The sequence below is a fragment of the Opisthorchis viverrini genome, assembly GCF_000715545.1.
Source record: "Opisthorchis viverrini unplaced genomic scaffold opera_v5_97, whole genome shotgun sequence".
In the NCBI taxonomy this organism is placed as follows: domain Eukaryota; kingdom Metazoa; phylum Platyhelminthes; class Trematoda; order Opisthorchiida; family Opisthorchiidae; genus Opisthorchis; species Opisthorchis viverrini.
The window spans coordinates 941,513-961,271 of record NW_008751753.1 but is presented as its reverse complement, the minus strand read 5'-3'; the positions used below and the strand labels follow the sequence as shown (position 1 = coordinate 961,271).

The 19,759-nt window shown below is 41.5% G+C and overlaps 1 protein-coding gene across 1 annotated transcript in view; it reads left to right on the top strand.

The window, feature by feature from the left end:
* T265_05266 (hypothetical protein) overlaps positions 1-1,468 on the top strand; it is a gene marked incomplete at both ends in the record, with an annotated part of 28,293 nt that extends 26,825 nt beyond the window's left edge. The window contains one exon of the mRNA XM_009170235.1: positions 1,291-1,468. Within this exon, the coding sequence (XP_009168499.1) occupies positions 1,291-1,468 (178 nt within the window). The remainder of the gene's footprint in view (positions 1-1,290) is intronic.
* Between the last annotated feature and the right edge of the window lie 18,291 nt (positions 1,469-19,759).

Below are 19,759 nucleotides of genomic sequence, written 5' to 3'. Positions count from 1 at the left end.
AGATAAAGCACAGGAATTTCGGAACCAGGCGGAGATAAAAATATTCCATACAACCCGTTTATGTATCGTAAGCTGGGATAAGATAAACAAACCAGCTGAGCTTCGGCACTTTATCTTGTTTGTTCACTTTCGTGTGTTTACACCATACCATTGCACAAGCGCAAAACTACCTATTGAAATGAGTTCGAAGGATAGATTGTCCTTCTAAAAGCCGCGTAGGCTGACTGGCTCAAACTAAACCCTGTCATCAGTGAAAAGTTCCAAAAACAGGTCCTTACATGGCTAAATTAGGAGCTGCTTTTAATTTACGGGAATAGGAATTTTTAAGTATGGCTTTCGTGTGAGTAAGGGTTGGTTCTTACCAAAATCTTGGTAACACCGAACTGCTTAGTGTCTTGTTATTATCAACAGAACTGAGTACTTTTCAAATTTCTAGGGAGAATCGAACCAACAGCACTTCAGATGGGACTGAGGAAACCCAACCTTCGGTTAGTCATATCCATACAGCTGACGAGGATTGAACAACATGGTGTTCATGGCGTGCATTTTTTTGACCTAGTGTATCCACCAGCAATGAAACCAGTTCCTGTTTGAAGTGTGATAATTCACCAGGTTGAAGTATCCTCAGGATTGGTGAGGATATATCACCGAAACTCACGCACTGTCACTGATACCCGGGTTTGGGTGAAGCTGACTGAACTGTAGTGCGACTAAAACTTCTTACACTGTGCAAAATTGTGGTGACCTTCTCCCGTGCGAATTGACATTTGTTGATTCTGCAGGTGAAGTGAGTTGGGAAGATAATCCTGGTGAATTCGTGCGGCTTTGATGTGTAAAAGCGTTTCGTCTGATAAACGAACTGTCCGTAACCCACTTTTCCCAGAATTTAAAAAGTGAGTTAACACAACCCACACATGTGTTCCAAATGCAGCGGTAGTTTATGATTGATCAGGCCACTGGTAACCGATGGACACGTATTCTGTTGGGGCCAGTAAATGGCACACTTTTTGGTGGCAAATCTACTCATGCCACATCGGTCATTTCGGAAGTACGCATCTTGAAAATAGTTTGTGGCCAGCATATAGCAGATATGGTCTTCCGTTGACGCCCATGCGTGCTGAATCTAACCCAAGTCGACCAAGTTTCTAAGTCTCAGCTGCGCCACGTCCACCTGCTTGTCCACATATTCAAGTCCTCTCTAACCACAAACGTATCAGAGCTCTTAACTCACCACAAAAAGTTATTCAGGATGTTATAAAAAAATGTGTTATCCAGTACCTGTTCTTACAGCCAGAAACAGTACAGCGGTAAGCATCGTGTGCTTCCTCCACAGACTTCACCAAACGAAGTGAGCGAAGACGATTATCCAACCATCACCTTTATGCCCAGTGACATCGTGGTACCCATATCTGCAGAAGTTGACCAGGCCACACACAGATGGAGATTTAAAACCAGATGGCAGAACTAACTCACTAAATGTGCTTGAATCTTGAAGCCTCTTTTTCGATGAACAAAGTAAGTAATTTTCAAGTGAGCTCAGCATGCGAACAACAGCAACCATTGGCTTCGCTCGCTTCAGATGGTGGACGTTACAAGTGACCAAAAAGACCTAGCATGAAGAACTGGAATATGATTTCAAGGGGACTGGTTGCCGATGCCGACCAACCTGCAGACCATGCAGCTAAGGGTGATTCAAGGCAAACGAAACCTTTCGACTCAAAAGCTTGACCTCAAGCGAATGGTCTTTGTTTGGAAAATCTAAAGCACTGATTTTTTTAAAAGAACAGATCCCCCCAGCGCATGCTTTAGCTTACAGCATGGGAGGTCATGAGACTGTGCCAATCACACCGATGACCAGTTAGAGTCTGGGAGCACCACACCACATGGTTTATTTAGCGTGCACAACCTGCCATAGTCCTCTCAGCCCCGGTCTTTTCATACCCATCTGAAATGGAATGGGTGGTCACTCATTCTAATCAGCCTGAGACAGACATATGTTGATGCTACGTGCTCCGATGACCTCATCATCAGTCGCCCCGACAAAGGTAACGGAATAGTCGTGATGAACAAAACTGACTATATACGAAAAATGAAGGACATTCTGGCTGACACAACCAAGTTCAGCCAGACAGCCAACGACAAAGATAAAACGCTTGTAATAGAGCAACAACTGGCGACATGTCTGAAACGTCTTAAAGCAAACGGTTTCATCTCTAAGACAACCTACGAAAAAGTCAAACCCACAGGGTCAACAACGCCTCGCCTATACGGTTTGCCGAAAATCCATAAACCCAACTGCCCGCTGAGGCCAATCCTAGACATGCAAAACTCGCCCTATCACCAAATCGCACAATGGCTCGTCAAAATGCTTGAACCAATACGGCGACAAATGTGTCAATACAGCTTGCGAGATACATTTCAATTCGTGGACTCAATAAAGGACCTAGAACTGAAAGATTCGTTCATGTGTTCATTGGACGTGACTTCACTGTTCACTAACGTCCCCTTAACTGAAACGATTAACCACCTATGTAACTACATAGAAGCAAATAATTTTCAGCTACCTATTCCAGTCAACGAGCTGCGTGAACTCCTCCTGCGATGCACATTGAATGTGCAACTACTGTTCAATGGCATGCTCTACCGTCAAATTGACGACGTTGCCATGGGCTCACCACTGGGCCCCAATACTAGCCGACATTTTCATGAGTAAACTTGAAAATGGTCCCTTAAAGGCTAACATTGAGAATATGCAACACTACTGCCGATATGTTGACGACGTCTTCGCCGTTGTTAACAACAAAGACGAATTGGAGTCACTCCAACAAGAGTTCAACAAGGCCCACACTGCCATTCAATTCACCTCGGAGGGAGAAACAGACAACTTTTTCCACTTCCTAGATGTTGGCCTTGAACGACGTCACGATGGTACACTGAAACGATCGGTGTACCGGAAACCTACTTGGTCAGGTCAATACATCAACTTTAGCAGCTTCGTGCCACTAAAGCAGAAACGGAACCTGATCCGCAGCCTAACTAACAGAGCGAAGAAAATATGCTCTGAGGATGCACTGGAACAAGAATTCCAAACTCTCACCAACGTCCTGAGAGACAATGGATTCCCCGACAAATTTATTACAAAACATTTGAACAGGGAAGAAGCAAACACCATCACAGCCACAGCTGGAAGGAAACCAGTTTACATTAACCTCCCGTTTAAGGGAGATATACCGGCCGATCTACTGAACAGAAGACTTTCCACCAGTCTGAACAAAGTTTTCCCGGCCGCAAAACTCAGAACCTGGTTCACCAGCAATCGTTTGTGCCCCTTTAATCTCAAGGATAGAGTGCCGGTCCACGCCCAAAATATGTTAGTTTACTCATTCTCTTGCTGCTGTGCAGCGGAATACATCGGACGCACGACTAGGCAACTCAGCCAAAGAATGAAGGAACACAATCCACCCTGGCTAGCTTCTGGAACCAGGAGGACGATAACCAGCTCCGTAGTACAACATTTAGCTGACACTGCACACAACGTGATACCCAGCCAAAGTTTCCGCGTTGTTTACAAGGCGCCGGCTAACCAACCCAGATCAGTACAGCAGCGCACAATTGCAGTGGCTGAAGCTATCGCCATACGACATCGCGACCCGATCCTTTGTCGGCAAAAACGCTCTGTTCGTGTGTTATACTTACCATGGTCCAACTCACCTCCCCCCACACATGCATCGTGTGCTGAACACAACTACAACACCCTCCGAGCTGACTAGCTCAAGTCATCCTATTGGCGACCTGGACTAATGGTTCTTTGATAGGTAGCCAATGTCATCTCACTCGATTCCCTGTCCATTTACACCATACTCATTCAAATATGTTAAATACCGCTCTCTTAACCTTTGCAATTGTATGACTTGAAAAGACCTTGCCGAAAACGTGTTCATCAACCCATCTGTGTTCTTATTATAGATGGGAATTTTCGGAATAATTCTGAAACCTAGCGTGTGTGCATTCATGTAATTCCTGTTGAGCGCGTTGCCATCTAAACTTAGCTCTCCGGCTTTTCGGAGATTTGCAGTGGACCACAGTGTGGCCGCTTAATCTAGGCAGCACAGATTCGAAACATCAGGCTACACCCGGTATTCGTGTGATTTGGGACTTGTAATAGGCCGCTTTCAGGACGAGGCATGCTCACTGTGACACAAAATCAGGTTCCACTGCGCAGATGAGCTACTCAATCCTGATTTTGATGAAGTAGGCATAGTATGAAACTCTTTCGACCGAAAACAACAAAATTAACAACCAGAAATGCCAAGTGGAATATTCCACGGGCGCTGCACGGATCGATGCTCACTAGGCTTTTTATTTATCTAAGTAGCGTGTGCGAATGGACGGCTGCAAGGTGGCCATCTTTCTATAACATCAACGACACTGTTATCTAGTCTGTTCGCCGAGTTTCCTGTACTGGATTTCTGTTTCTGCGTCGTGGCTGTTGGCAGCTAAAATAAATATGCTAGTATGTAGTGTGACTGACTTGCCTATGGTCTTTATGTCTGAACACGTACACAAGTTTCGCCTTCGCCATCACCTGTGCATAGAATGAACAGTAAAAGATCTCCCACAAAGAAAACCTGAAGTTGTCTTTGAGGAATCTGATGACAACCGGTTGTCGGTTCTCTAGCTTCAATTTGACTTAACTGTGTGCATTTCGGCATAAGGTTCAGCCTTAGAAAATGGCCTAGTGACATACTGGGATTACATCTCTATGTAATGGGTCAGCATTTCTACTGTTGAAATTAAATACTGGACGGTGATGAGATTTTTGCACCTCAAGCATAACTCTCTAAAAACAAATTGACCTATCGCATTACTGATACCTAAAATGCTGTGCTGACTGGATAACCTGATATGAAGTAAAACCATTAAAAATAGTGGAGAAATAATTACAAATGGATTTCCGTAGTCGTATGAAGCACACAGATGAATACCATTAAATTTATTTTTGGTGGGTCTTAAATCAAACACAAGTATAAGATACCCGGAGGGAACTTAGCTCGATGGAGACGTAATTTACGAGGCAGCATAGTTTACACATGACTGTGCAATATCATGCTATGAACCGAAATAAAAAATTCGCAGTTTCGCAGAGAATTCTGAACGATTGAGAAAGAAAACGCCCTTAGTAGCAACACTTTTTATAAAGTGTGGCAACATCATTTATCCTCGGTCACCGGGGATATTATTATTATTTCGATCAGCTGTAGTAAATTTTCACGCTGGGACTCAGTGCTCGGTTTGTGTAAACAGACCAAAATGCTGCCTCCTGTTCCTCTAGTACTCAGGAGCTTTTTGTTTTCAGGTGACAAATTGCCTTTGCGAAAGTGAGTTCTGTGGGCATTATGTCATTATTGCATTCAAAAAATTTATTTAACTGTTGACTTCCTTCTTGGGTCTCCTGTCTGCATACCTACGGAGTCCCTAGAAAGCGCAAATACATTCATCTAAATCAATATCCATCATGGCCATACAGACAAATTAATCAATAATCTCCGACAATATTTTATTCTCTTCGTCGATCAACGCTGAAACTTCGTTCTTGTTGAAAATTAAAAGTCATGTTCCATTAAATATTGATTTCCGCGTACAATGTGCACTTTGCCAGCAAATGGAATTTCTGAGCCCTGCGAAATCCCATTTGATGCTGGTACAATGCATGAAGCAGCCGGTGCGATTTTATCTTTCTGCACGACCAGCAAGGCATCCAACAAAAAACCAAAATCTATTGTGAATTCGATTATAACTAAAAATAAAAACTATATATTGCACAAGAGAAGTGAATTTTGGCAGTCTAAACGAAACTTTCTACTAGGTGAATGGGCATCAGATTGCCAAAACTTCAGTTTCATATGCGGAGTCTCATTTACCAAGGATGCTGAACTAAAAAGGTGTTATCGTGGACTAGAACAACCTAAAATACTATCTTTAGGAAGATTTTGCGCCGGAAGTTTCGGCGTTTTGGTGAAGCTTATCTATTGTCATTGTGTCGAAATACTGGTGGTCCATCTGAAACAACAGAGGAAGAGCAATTAATGTAATTTTGCACAACACATCACGAAAGGTTATGAAGCCAAGGACATCCGTATCCTGCTTATTGCCCCGCATGTCGAAGGTATTTTGCAAAACCTTGACGTGAGAAAACGAATCAAGCATCTGGTTGAACACCAAATCACCTATCACGCTACTTGAGCTGGGAGTCATATCTTAGTCAAATTTAGCGAAAAGAAGGAATGCCCGCCCCTCTAATTTGATGCTGGTACAATGCATGAAGCAGCCGGTGCGATTTTATCTTTCTGCACGACCAGCAAGGCATCCAACAAAAAACCAAAATCTATTGTGAATTCGATTATAACTAAAAATAAAAACTATATATTGCACAAGAGAAGTGAATTTTGGCAGTCTAAACGAAACTTTCTACTAGGTGAATGGGCATCAGATTGCCAAAACTTCAGTTTCATATGCGGAGTCTCATTTACCAAGGATGCTGAACTAAAAAGGTGTTATCGTGGACTAGAACAACCTAAAATACTATCTTTAGGAAGATTTTGCGCCGGAAGTTTCGGCGTTTTGGTGAAGCTTATCTATTGTCATTGTGTCGAAATACTGGTGGTCCATCTGAAACAACAGAGGAAGAGCAATTAATGAAATTTTGCACAACACATCACGAAAGGTTATGAAGCCAAGGACATCCGTATTCTGCTTATTGCCCCGCATGTCGAAGGTATTTTGCAAAACCTTGACGTGAGAAAACGAATCAAGCATCTGGTTGAACACCAAATCACCTATCACGCTACTTGAGCTGGGAGTCATATCTTAGTCAAATTTAGCGAAAAGAAGGAGTGTACAGTTTGGCCGCTTCCAGATGGAGTTTAACTTGGATTTTGTGACATAAATACGCACGCTTTACTGAACGGTATTTGTTCGCACCTCGAACCTTCGACCTTTTCTATTTGATTACGACTCACAAAAAGTTAGCGAAAACTCAAGGACTGCTCCTACATAATGAGCCCCAAGAAAGATAAAACCGGTCATGGGCTGTCGAAGAGTTTTTAGCAACTTTGTGAGTAGCTTCCTTTATGAAAATACACGGCGATATCTCGAATATCTTGCCAACTGCATCGTGAGGTGGCCTGTGTGCAGCACATTCATTTGTAGAATACCATAAACTAGAGATTCAGTTGAGTCTCTCGTGAGAACCAAATTGATTTGCAAATGAGTGCATTTCTCGGGAACAGTCCAGTTTGGGTTCAAGTAGAACAAGAATGGCGGAAACTCGGGGACTGCGCCTATCTGATGAGCCCCAAGGAGGGTGAAACTGGTCGTGGGCTGTCGAAGAGTTTTCAGTAATTTTGTGAGTAGTTTCCTTTATAACAAGATTAAATTTGCTACAGACCTTTAGAGGAGAATTAACGTTTTCGCACGAAAATGCTGGTTATGGCGTTTAATGTCTGTAACGAGCTTTCTGAATAATGGTTGTATCAAAGTTTCACTTATAAAGAACATGATGTTGATGAGAAAGTGCAATACAACTATGTTCGAATATTACCTTTCGCCAGCCGGCAAGCAAAACCCTAGGAGAGTCGGTGATGTTTTCTACAACTGTTGGTGGTAGGTGGCACCTTGTAGAGTTCGGATTGACATCATCTTGTCTTGAAAAGTATTCCCCACTGTCTTCCCATATCACTCCCCAAAAAAACATTGCACCTAGTTAAGAAACTTCAGACAGTTCCAAATACATTAGTACATCTTTCTAATTCCTGTCAACCAAAGTTGTGTCAATGTCAGACAGCTAAAAATTAAGGAAAATTGTGAGCTGTAAAAAAAAGTCTGACCGTTGAAGCACATTGTGATTCGTTCACCACAAATCACGTCGTTTGCATCCTATTTTATTACACGGCGAACTTTCGTTCACTTAACTTATCTTATGAACTTACAAGTGTTCTCGTTCCAGTTTGGTTTCGACATGCTCAAATTCTAAGTGCCCTCAAATACAAAGCTTAGCGAAGGAATACACTAATTAATTTTGTATCGAGTTGTACAAACTAGACTGTACGTGCGTTGATTTTGACCAAATTAGTGACACACCTTGCACCCTTTCTCTTGCCATCGGTCTTCCATACGTTGATTTAAACGACTGTCTCTTGAGTCAGTTTCAGACTCTATAGTATATAAGAATGGACTATATTACCGGGCAGAAGCAGGACATTATTCCGTGAGATAACCCTGTAGGGATTATAAGTTCACAAAAGTACCCAAAAGGGGCTACCCCATTATTCTTGTGAACACAGTTACGCTCAAAAGAATGGGGTGCATAAATCCTACATATTGATGTGAACGTCCATCTTGCAAAGCACGCAATTTACGTTCAGTGATCCGATATCTCCTCGACATTAGACCCAAATAAAATAAAAAGATAAACATTGATCAAATTGAAGGCAAATGTGCTGCACCATCAGTCTTGATGGCACAAAATTAACTATCATCCTCTGATAATAGACGATTATTTTCGGGTAGTTTTTAACTGACCAATTCTTATCATGTCGAATTTTGCCACCAAATAGACGCTTTATAGACAGTATTTGAACAGATGCGTACAAGCTTTGGTCATGGTTTTGAGTGTCCTCTTATTGAAAGCATTTACGGTGTATTTGTTTTCGCACCACACTGATGCAAGAGGAATAAATATCTTGAAAGTACTTACGCAAAAGCAACCGTGTTGTTTTTTACTCACCGAAACGAAAACGGGGAATTCGAGCCTTAATAACACGGTTAATTTTGTTCTGTAGCCACGTGAAGGTACATCCACGAGCTCTGGATTTGGCAGTCGATAAAAAGAAACTTAGTAAGCTCAAGCAAATACATTATGGAACACTGGGGTCTGGTTGGGAACATCTGAGTTCATCAGATACGACTGCGAGATAATCGTTGTACGGCTAAAATCGATCACGTAAATATTTCATGGACAAGGTAACTATGATATGCCTTAGCGACTTTTCACTTTTCACGCTGCGGCTAACAGCTTGAGGGATACAAGGAAATGCAATGTCACTGTGTGAGTTCAAAGTATTTATTAAGTGTGTTGCTATTGCACACTTCAAATTTGCTTCACTGACTGATACAAAAAGACAAAAGAAGGCTATCATTGCGCACTCAAACTACAAAAACCTGTGTTCGGTTCGTGAAGCATGAGGATAACAGGTCTCACAGTGGAATGCGTTTGCACGCATTCTAGACACATTTCCTATTTTCATGGCGGAAAATAGCAGAACTGCTTCAAGTGTTCTAGTTGAACAGATACGATCTGAGGAGGGCAATCTTCTGAAAGAAAAAATCAGTTAATGCTTATTGGTTGCGATTTTACCTACAGGCTGCTTGTGGTTCACATTAATAAAGATACCGATACGTATAGCAAGTCCCCTCAATCCTTCTTCAGAAGGGGAACGTTGCTCTGGTCACGTAACTTTTACGAGAGGGACCGGGAGTTTTCAACGGCATTAGCAATTTCCAGCATGAACCACGTCGCACAGAAGTAACACTGTGAAGGACAATGGTGGATTTTTTAGCAGCGCCTGTGGATCAACGTTTACCTTATTGTTTAACTTTGTCCTGCGTTTTTGGACAAATTACCGTATAAAATATTATCCCCGCAGTCTGCGTGTACCGCATCAAACTGTGCATTTCATCATGAAGCGTAACTTAGGGAACCACAACCCTTCCCGAATTATTGTTCGGATTACTAGGGTTACAGTGGAATTTCGGGCTGGAAAACAACCGCCTTATTCAAACTAATTATGTGATGCGTTCTCGATTAACAGTTGCAAATTCAATGCGAACTGTTTTGACCAACAATAGTTCATGACGACTTGACGGGAGCAAGCTAGAATGGTTCATTTACTATAAGCTCATTACCGACAAGTCCTACTTGGATATGCAGAAAGTACAAGCTACTAATTCTTCGCTTGAACGACCGGTCTGCATAAAAGATCACGGGAAGTTATTCAACCTTCATACCACCGGATTAAGTCAGACTGGATAAAGCACGACAAATGATCTACGTTAGACCATCAGTGGTGTTGTTCCGCTGATTGAGAAGTCTGATGGTAGAAAATAGAGCGTTCACAAGGACGGGGATAGAAACAACTATGGAAAAACAGATTCGGTCTAATTCAAACAAAGCACTTTTGCACGAAATTTGTTGAGATTACCTGGCTTTCATAAAACACAGTGACTCGGCTTATATCACAATCCCGAGATAAGTGACGGTTTTACGGACGCACACTACAAGCACACTCAACTACTTCGGTGAATTTATTATTCAGAGTAATGTGGAAAAACCTTTCAAAGGCTATTCGATTGAGGGGCATTCAGTTTCCTTGTCAAACTAATAGTTTGATCAACTCTCTCCTGCAAAGAAGGATCTCCCTCGTAAACGGTATGGTTCCGTTGACTGTCACAATTGTAAAGCTAAATCTATTTGATTGATTCACGCATGTTGGAACCGTGCAACGAAGACAAAAAAACGCGTAGAATTTGACGTCAAGCTTATTCAGATTCTTGTTATTTACTCTGGCATTTACTCGGAATCCATGATTCTCGTGGAAGTCTTTTAGGATTCATTGTCTTCTTTCGCTCTTATCGCGGAGCAAAAATCCAGATTTGAGCTCCATTTTTATCTAGGTTAACCGCGAATTTGATGACCACTCAAGCTAACGAGATCGCCTAAATGACTAAAAACTCGGCGTGAGGCGGTACTGACTAAATCGTTCAACAACAGATAGCGTTATAGGTTCAGGTTTTCTAGCGTACCTTTATAGGAGGTTAATAGTTCAAGGAAAGGAAGGCTTCCACAAAATACCCTTCTTTTTAGTGGCTAAAGAGTTGTAGTTGAAAAGCTAATTTGACGAAGAATCAACTGTCGTACAGTCTTAAGCATTTTGTTGACATGCATGCGTGTCGAGAAACAAAGATCATGATTAAACAGTATCTCCAGATTTCCCTCTAATCTATGCATCCATTGTATATGGTATGTACGCAAGGCTTTAAAGTTTATACTAAACCTACTTCTTAATCAAAAATTCTTGACATTTGCCAGATCAATAGATCAAATAAAATCTGTGCTATCTATACTGTAGTAAACTGTTCTATACTATCTATACCACTATACTTTCTGTACTACTATCTATACTATCTACCTATCTATCCATCCATCTATCTATCTATCTATCTATCTATCTATCTATCTACCTATAATGTCTATCTATCTATGCCTCCTACTTCCAAATAATACACATCATTGAGTCTTCAGATACTTCTTGCCTTCGACTTCTTCAGGAAGTTGTGGTAGATTCGTATAAGACCGTTGACCGTCTTAAGACAGTGCAGCACAATTGTAAAATCGTGGCAATAAACCCTAAAAGAAAAATCCAACTTACCTGCAGTTTAGTGGCTTTGCTTAAAATCCTCTAATGTGGAAATTTGTTCAACTCCTTAAAAATAATTCTACCAGGTCCAGATAGATAAAACTAATCCCAGAGCACCAGAGGTGCGCAAGTAAGTTTGACAGGTAGTCAGTGGACTTAGTGCACAGGGGACTGTAGAGCTGTGACAGAAGCCTTCACTCGTGTACAAAACGGACCCATCGAATGATGTACGTTTTGATTTCGTCGTTCTCTTGATCATATATGGCTCTGGAGAAAATTCCCTTTATCAGTTTACATGCCGTGTCGGAGACTCAATCCGACTGTCCATTCAAGTCCCAAGTCAATGTCTTGCTAAACCCCAGGTATTCAGAGAGTTTTGCTAAGATCCTGGTGCAAACCGCGCAATTTTGTGGTTGCATACAACATCGGATGACCAGATTGTGTTGTGTTTGACTGTCTAAATATGCAAGAAAAGTGTCCCACAACGAACTCAACCACCTAGGTTGATCAATCGCACTATGGATTCAGTGCCCTGTGTGAATAATTCTAGCAGAATACAACCACATTTCGGATATCCGACCAACTTATGAGGCTTGAAACCCTCATATTCTCAGTCAGCATCGATGAATAGTTAGAAAATGTTAGCTACATGTTCACCAACAGTTAGATCACTCGAACTAGTCGACAGTTAGAACTGAAGTAACCAAGAAAATCAACTGATCCAGATATGGATTTTTCTCTTTCGTTTTATCAGTGGAAAAACAGAGCAGTGATCGAGGAATATTCCCCGTAAAGCTCAATATCATTACCAAAGCTTTCCAGCGTCGGCTAAATATGGGATGTATTACTATCCAGAAAGCGTCTGCTTTTTGACATATTTCGACCTAATTGATGTCTGTCAGTCGGAAGCTACGCATCAAGGATTGTCTCATTACCTCAGGATGGTTGTTAATTGTGTTATCACAGCCAGTGGTGAAAATAGTTACTTGTGATTTTTCGTTTGATTTGAGTTTAACGTCGAAAAGTTACTGGATCACTGAACGTGAATCGCATGCTTTGCAAGATGGATATTCATTTCTGTATGGGAAATTATACGCCACACTCTATCGCTCGTACATTTCATCCTCAAGTACAATGGAGCTAAACCCTTTTGGGTACTTTGATCCCAATGTCCCTGAGATACAGTAAGTAAACGATTCCTGTAATATCTGGGCCAAGAGCAATGGCTACAAAACGCAGTATTATTTCTGCCCAACTATCATTTAATCTCGTGCATAACTTGGCAGTGAACCAGTTACACTACGAGTCCAAAGCTAAGCTCTGTCCACAAGATCACTACATTCACAAAACACTCATTTACACATCAATCTCAGTTTTAAAGGAAGGCTCGATTCAATCGAGCTGGTGTATCAATTATGGATGTCTTCTTTAATTGAATGTACTGAACAAGGCCACCCTATTTTTCAATCTGTATTATACTCTAGTTATCACCATTCATTTCCCAAATGTAGCACCCCACTCACAAGGTTGATGTCGAAGAGTTTTCTATGACGTCTTAGGTGATTTGTTATGTCTAGGCACGTCTGCAGTAGGTTGGAACCCAACTGAAATGAGATCACTTGCAGAATTCACAGAATGTTATATGTCAACGAAATAATCAGAGGTTTTCATCACAGCAACCTCAAGTCAAACCACACAGTTGGTGCAGAGAAAATCATGGTGTCCGTCACTTGGACTGGTTCAATCCTAACAGCTTTTCTTAGTGTTTGCTGTTTGGCAGTGACACAGGTTTGATTGAAAAGACTTAGGAAAATGTACTGACCCCTCAGCTGGAATCGGCCTTAGGCTTTTCAATTGCTTACGATTCCTTCGTCACCTTTTAATCAGAAGTCATTCTAGATTTTCAGTGGCACACTGCCCCTGAATGGTCTTTACCTCTCGTAGGAAAAGCCTTGACGGAAGCAACACTAACAACACACTGCAGCTGTGCTTCTCGTAAGAGAAGCACATTCTAGGTGCAACTATTCAACCATTGTTGCTGGAGTATTTCTTTCACCTTAGAGCAAACACGACCCAATATGTAGTTGTTTGCGATTTACACACGATTCTTCGCTTTTCGGCTCTGCCCATCAAACCTATAGAAAATCATCGCTAATATTCCCTGGTCATACCACTGCTTCTTTTGATGCAAAATGAAAGCATCGAGATGATTTCAAGAAACTAACTATCGGCCATCGAATGTTGTTCTTTGTCTTGGAAGGGTTAAGTGAGCTTTAGATCCACAACGCAATCAGTTGATGATCAAAAACGATTCAGCATCACCGTAACTCAAACTTTTGCAAGTACTAAGGTCTTACGCTTAAAGTCAGCCAATAATCCTTCATTCTGTGCTTTTCTTGTATTTTTAGATATATTAGTAAAGGCAGGAGTATTCGATAACTTTGACAAATTATCTTGGTGCCCAGAATGGATTCATTATGCAAGCCTAGATGGATCCTTTTGAATCCTTCTTATTCCTAAGCAGCAAGACTTCGTATCCTGAGTCATGCTCAGACAAAACCGAAATGACTTTTCCAAAGTAAAATGGATAACAAACTGTCCCATGTCACAGTTCCTAGGTGGGTCGATAGTGGGATTTCCAACGAAAGGCATAAAATGATATACCAGAGAAGGTCGCTGTGTGACCTATCCTTAAAGATGTGTTTCGTGTTGTTTATTGTGTTTTGCCTTAGATTGCTCCTGTGGACTGATGTGAATATGCTTCTTACCAATATATCGTCTGTGAACACTATATCAGTCAGATTATTACCTTGGTAGCTGATCGGATGGCAGGTGATCTGTTCGCCGAGCATGGCGATCGGCCAGTAAACACACCCGAGCTACCTGTATTTCGACATATTGACAGATTATTACCTTCCACGCTCAATCTACAACATACAGAACCTATATCCTATGAGATGTGTTCAACCGAGACGCTGGCTGGGCTGACCAGTGGGCAACTCTGGACTTTAGTGTTTATCATCCAAGGCGTTTCATCTGGAAAATCTGCTGGGTCGCTGACATCATTTGCACATGTCGAAGCGGTTACACTCTTGACGAGTAACTCGTGTATACCTTAGTAAATCAAACCAATCGCTGCTTTTGTTGCGTCTTTTACTTTCTGTGTCTGCTGCTACCGTGGTGACTGTTGCCATGGTGCAGCGTGTTGGTTCGTCCGGTGCGTCCAATTACTGGGCCGACATGTGTCGGCCCGGTAACCGACACGTGTCGGTTAAGCTGGATGTTTTGACCAGTTAATGGAGTAGTATAAAGCATACTTGTTGAGCGGCATATGGCTGGCATATAGAAGAATAACTGCGAAGAATCTCGATAAGTATCCAAGCCACGAAAAAACGGTCCGTTTTGGTTCTTTTGTCATCCTAACGCAGGTTGCTCACTAACGAATCCCGCGAATGCTCTCGCTTGATGATTCAGAACGAAGTAAATCTCTGTCAGTCGTGTCAAATCCGGAAGATAAGGATGAAATGTCCCTTTTTTATGTACACTGTGGCAAGTTTGGGAGCAAATTTTATGCCACTTGGTGGTCCCGTGTTGTGTACAAGATCTACACTACACCCTACCAACTTCCTTCAACTTCCTTCTTGTTGCACCAACTATCTTTGCATCATTCGCCATTAGCTTTCATATTAAGTAAACCTTAAAAAGATAATCCGCAGAATTATGCTCCCACCTTTATCAAACCATCAACACAAATGTGTTGTGTGGATCAAACATCGGTAAGTTGCTACACAGATTATAGCAAACTCTATCGATCTCGTTCCTCATCTTGTAGCAGCTGTCTAGACAAAATCAGAAGCCAGACCGTGGATATTTATTTGGTCTTTCCAAAACCGTACACAGCTACCACGCGATCTAGGTGTCCCATAACACACTCGGCTTGTTACCGTTAGTAGGCCTCATTTAATGTCACGTGAAAATTTGCGCTCAACTACGTTCAGCATCCGCCCGTTGTCCGAACAATTTATCGAGTAGCATCCAATATGTTTGCTATCGCTTACTTGTAAGAATGTCAGCGGAATTCTGAACAAATGATCAGGACCCTTAAGAAAACATCACTTTTGTGATGTCCACAAATGCTTCAGAATGTGAAATTTTCACTTTGTAACTCTTTGGGACTCAATATTTCAGCAAAACAAATGCCTCAGAGGGCTAAAAAAAGCCCCAGCAGGATTTCAGTGTTGCTGTCGATTTTTTCGCTTCAACAAGCGTGAACACATCCTTAGAGCAGATACGTATATTTGACCGTGTTCAGACTTCCTGGGATAAAACAACACCTCTTTACTGGTAAAAATAGTTCGGACGATAATGGCACGCTTAACCTTGTATCTTGGATACATTCAGCAACGTACGAATGCTCTAAATGAGTATCTATCTAGCCGCACTCCATTTGTTGTGAAGAGATCGTATTACCGGTATCCTTGGTCTGATAACCTTTGTAGGATAGAGGAAAAACTTTGTACAGTCCACTGCCAGTTTCGCTTTTTCAGTAGTACATTACACAATACAGTTTCCCTATAGTTGAAACCTGCTGGAATAGTTCCTGTTTAAGTTTTCAGACATCCATGTACTAATCAACCAGAATTGAGTTTGATTTCATTCTGAATTTTTTTTATTTCACGGTCATTCCACCAATTTAATAACCCCAATTCACACCGAGTTACACAAGTTTTGTGAGAACGCTTCTGAACATCCATATCTCTTCTGAGAAAAATTATGGAGTTAAGTATCGTACGCGCATCAGAATTTATTAATTCAAACTTAGAAGCCAAAGCACTGCTGAGCCCCACGAATAAGAAGAAAATAGTATACACGCTGACGTTTCCTGAGATCTCATGTTTGAGTTGGTAAGGAATACTCGTTCAGAATGGAATCGTTCTCTCTTTGGTTATAATTAAGTCAGCAAGTATATTTTCGGATCATCCGACAGTAAAAAGTGAACTCAGGCAATTTTCTTGCTGTACTATGCGGACTGGGGGTCAAACATAATGGGGACATGTGCAGTCAGCCATCCATGTCATATGTAACCGTGGTTCTGCTTTCTACATCTCCCTAAAGGAACTATCACAATTCTTTTCAGTATTGTGGAATATCTTGTAATTGTCAGTATCTAAGGCTGCTGAGGAATCTGCTGTGGTTTTGCGGAAGAAGAACCACTTACAAAGTAATGATGTTCATATTAGAAGTGTTCTTTAGGTTTCCCCGCGGATAGTTACATAACATAACATGGCTTTTGCGTATGCAGAAAAATTTCCGATTTAATAACTGAATAGCCAAACACAACGTTCAGTGAAATGTACTCCCAGAATTGCTTAAGGTAGAAGTGAACCAGTCGTATACGGCTTTCAACGGGAAAAAACAAACAAACAAATTCGGTTCTGGCGCGAAATTTGACGTTCATCAGCGCATCTAGCACTCAACAGGACATTGTTGGCTTAGGACCTTCACCTACTGTTACTTTGTAAGTAGTGAAAACTTTTCTTATTTTCGTGGTCACACTGACGATTCATCTGTGGACGTACCTTTTACGAGACAACTGTTGTTACATTTTAGTACAGAGTTGTGTGCAACTATCAATTTGTACCCTGCGAACCGAGACTTACCTCCTAACAAGGCCACTTCCCCCCCCCATCAATGAAATTCCACTGTTGAATTATTGAACAAAATACCAAGTATTTCGCTACCATTGACCAATCGGGAACATGTTTCAGAAGTGAAGAAAGATGAACCCTCTTTGGGATGACAGCTTACTTCCTTTGAGCTGAGGCGTCAGATTTATCTTACCTGGTTACCTCTGGTGCTTATCTCAATTCCGGATTTCTAAGCCTGGCAGGTGAACTGACCTTCAGGAGAGTGATCTCATGCCTCATATGTATCGCTTCATGAGAAATGATACAGTCCTGACCCTCAGAGTTGAAGTTCATGTTGTTCAGCTCAATCAAAAAGAAACCAGGAAACACCGCTGACCCAGTATGAAGATGTTCAACGAAACCAAAGAAAAGGTTACGAAATCTATGGGAAACAATGTGCTCGTGAGATCTATATGAAAGATATATATGTAGAACACGTGCGTTCTGAATCACCACCCGCTTTGCAGATTACCTACGATTGGGGTGGCAAAAAGCGATGTGGGCAATCGTTGTCTACTCAGCCCTAAAAACTCAAGTCTCACTTTCCTCCAAGATGAGTAGTAACCAGAAATATCTTGGAAGGGAATACCCAACCAGAGTATACACTCAGAAGAGCTTAGGTTTACAATTTTAACTACCCATATTTGTGAAGTTCAGTATGCCACTTCAGGAGAACAATCTAAGAAGTTTAAGGTGAGTGGAGAGCCACTAAAACAACGTTTTTGCGATGTTATGCTATATAACCAATTAACTCAGTGTAGCCGTTAATGGCGCAGCTCGACGGAAAATGAGTCACTCTTTGTCAGAATATCAGTCAAAGCTATATAACACCGGCATAGTATAACGCGATCTGTACTGGTTTGTTCTAAACAAGTTCATTTCGTTGTGTAGCGCTGTCGACTGATAAACTGAACTTCAGCCAGGCCACCAAGTGTGCTACATACAACTAGATTATTTTTCTGAGTAGAAAGTGAAGTATTCCATATTGAGAACCACCCTTCATGCTATTTGACTGTGGACGTCTGACCGGTTTACAAACTTTGGTTTACCAAAGAATGTTTGCCTGACAATAAACGGATGATGAACAGAGCCGGAAAAACAGTAGTGCAGCTCAACGGTGGATAAGATGGCAAGTGACGATAACTGTCAGAATGAATCTGACACTGCAGAACAAGCTGCATACCATTCGCCTCAATCAATGAAACTTTGCGAAGAACGTGCATTTTGGCCCAAAATCTCATTGCGTATTTTCCATTGTAAGAGAATATTTTTTTAACACGCCAATCTAAGTAAAATCTCTTTTGAAGACCACGGAAACACATAGGAGATTTGGTCATATCGAAGAGTTAGTTGCAGTGTGGAGTGAAGAACAGCGCAGAACAAAACTAGTCATGCAGGGCTACATTGCGGTAGCGGACGGGAAGCCGTTGAATGAAGGAAAGGTTACCACTGGATGTAACATTTCTCGAGGTCAATCCTTTTTAACATGGGATTATCGATTCGTTTGCTATCCCAAACGCGAATTTGCTCACATAAGCTAGCACTCCGACCAGGTCTCGAAGATGGCTTCTGTTTTGACCTATATATAATCATAATACCAGTCCGTAATATTTATCCGTTCTACGTCACCACTGGCGCACACAAAACCAATTAAATTCACCAAAATAATTTTTTTACTTTATGCGCACACGTCACATATTCATTCGCTCTCCTAAAAAAGGAGAGCTGCAAGTGCACCGTAACAGTGCCTAAGAAAAGGATTAATCGAGCCTTAATCGATCCTTATGCGTACATTCCCCACAGTTAGATAACAAAATTTTCGTGACAGTCCTATTTAATTTACCCTTCCGATTTACAGAATCCAAAAGCTCTATCGCACCACCTTCACTAAGTGTTTTGCAAACTTTCAGGATTCAAAGATTTAAAAACAAATCAAGTGGATTTCCGTGTCTATCCAAGCCCCACCGTTTTGCCTAAACATCCGTGTTTAATTACAGGACGAGTCAAAAACGAAAACCTTAAGCGAGATGTCCCACGCTCACCTACCTAGTACTTGGAGCCTGATAAATTAGCATTTTTTCTAACCACTATTAAAGCTATCTTACCCAGAGCAGATATCCTAACACAGCCGCGGTCGAACCGCCTTCTGTTTCTAACGGTGATTATGTAGGCCTAAGGTCCATCTGTCCTTATATTTAAATACATGCAAAATGTAACATACTACTCAAAAGGTTACTAAAAACTCTTCGAAACTTGTCATGGACTGTCAAATTACAAGTATTTTGTTACGTCTATACAATGTATTTGGATACTGGTATATCCTACCAGTTGAAGAATAAAGCAGTCTGGGGCAGCACATTTAGTTTAAGAAGAACATGAGAAACGAGCAAGTGAGAACCAAACTGACATGCAAGTGGGTGTATTTCGCTAAATGAATGCAGGTTGGATTCAAGTAGAACATGAGGTTCACGGGAACTCGGGGACTACGCCTACCTGGTGAGTCCTAAGAATGACGAATCCTGCCTTTGGCTGTCGGAGTAATCAGCTACCTCATGATTAGCGCGTTACGTCTATACTCTTATCTGGTTTGTTCGTCCG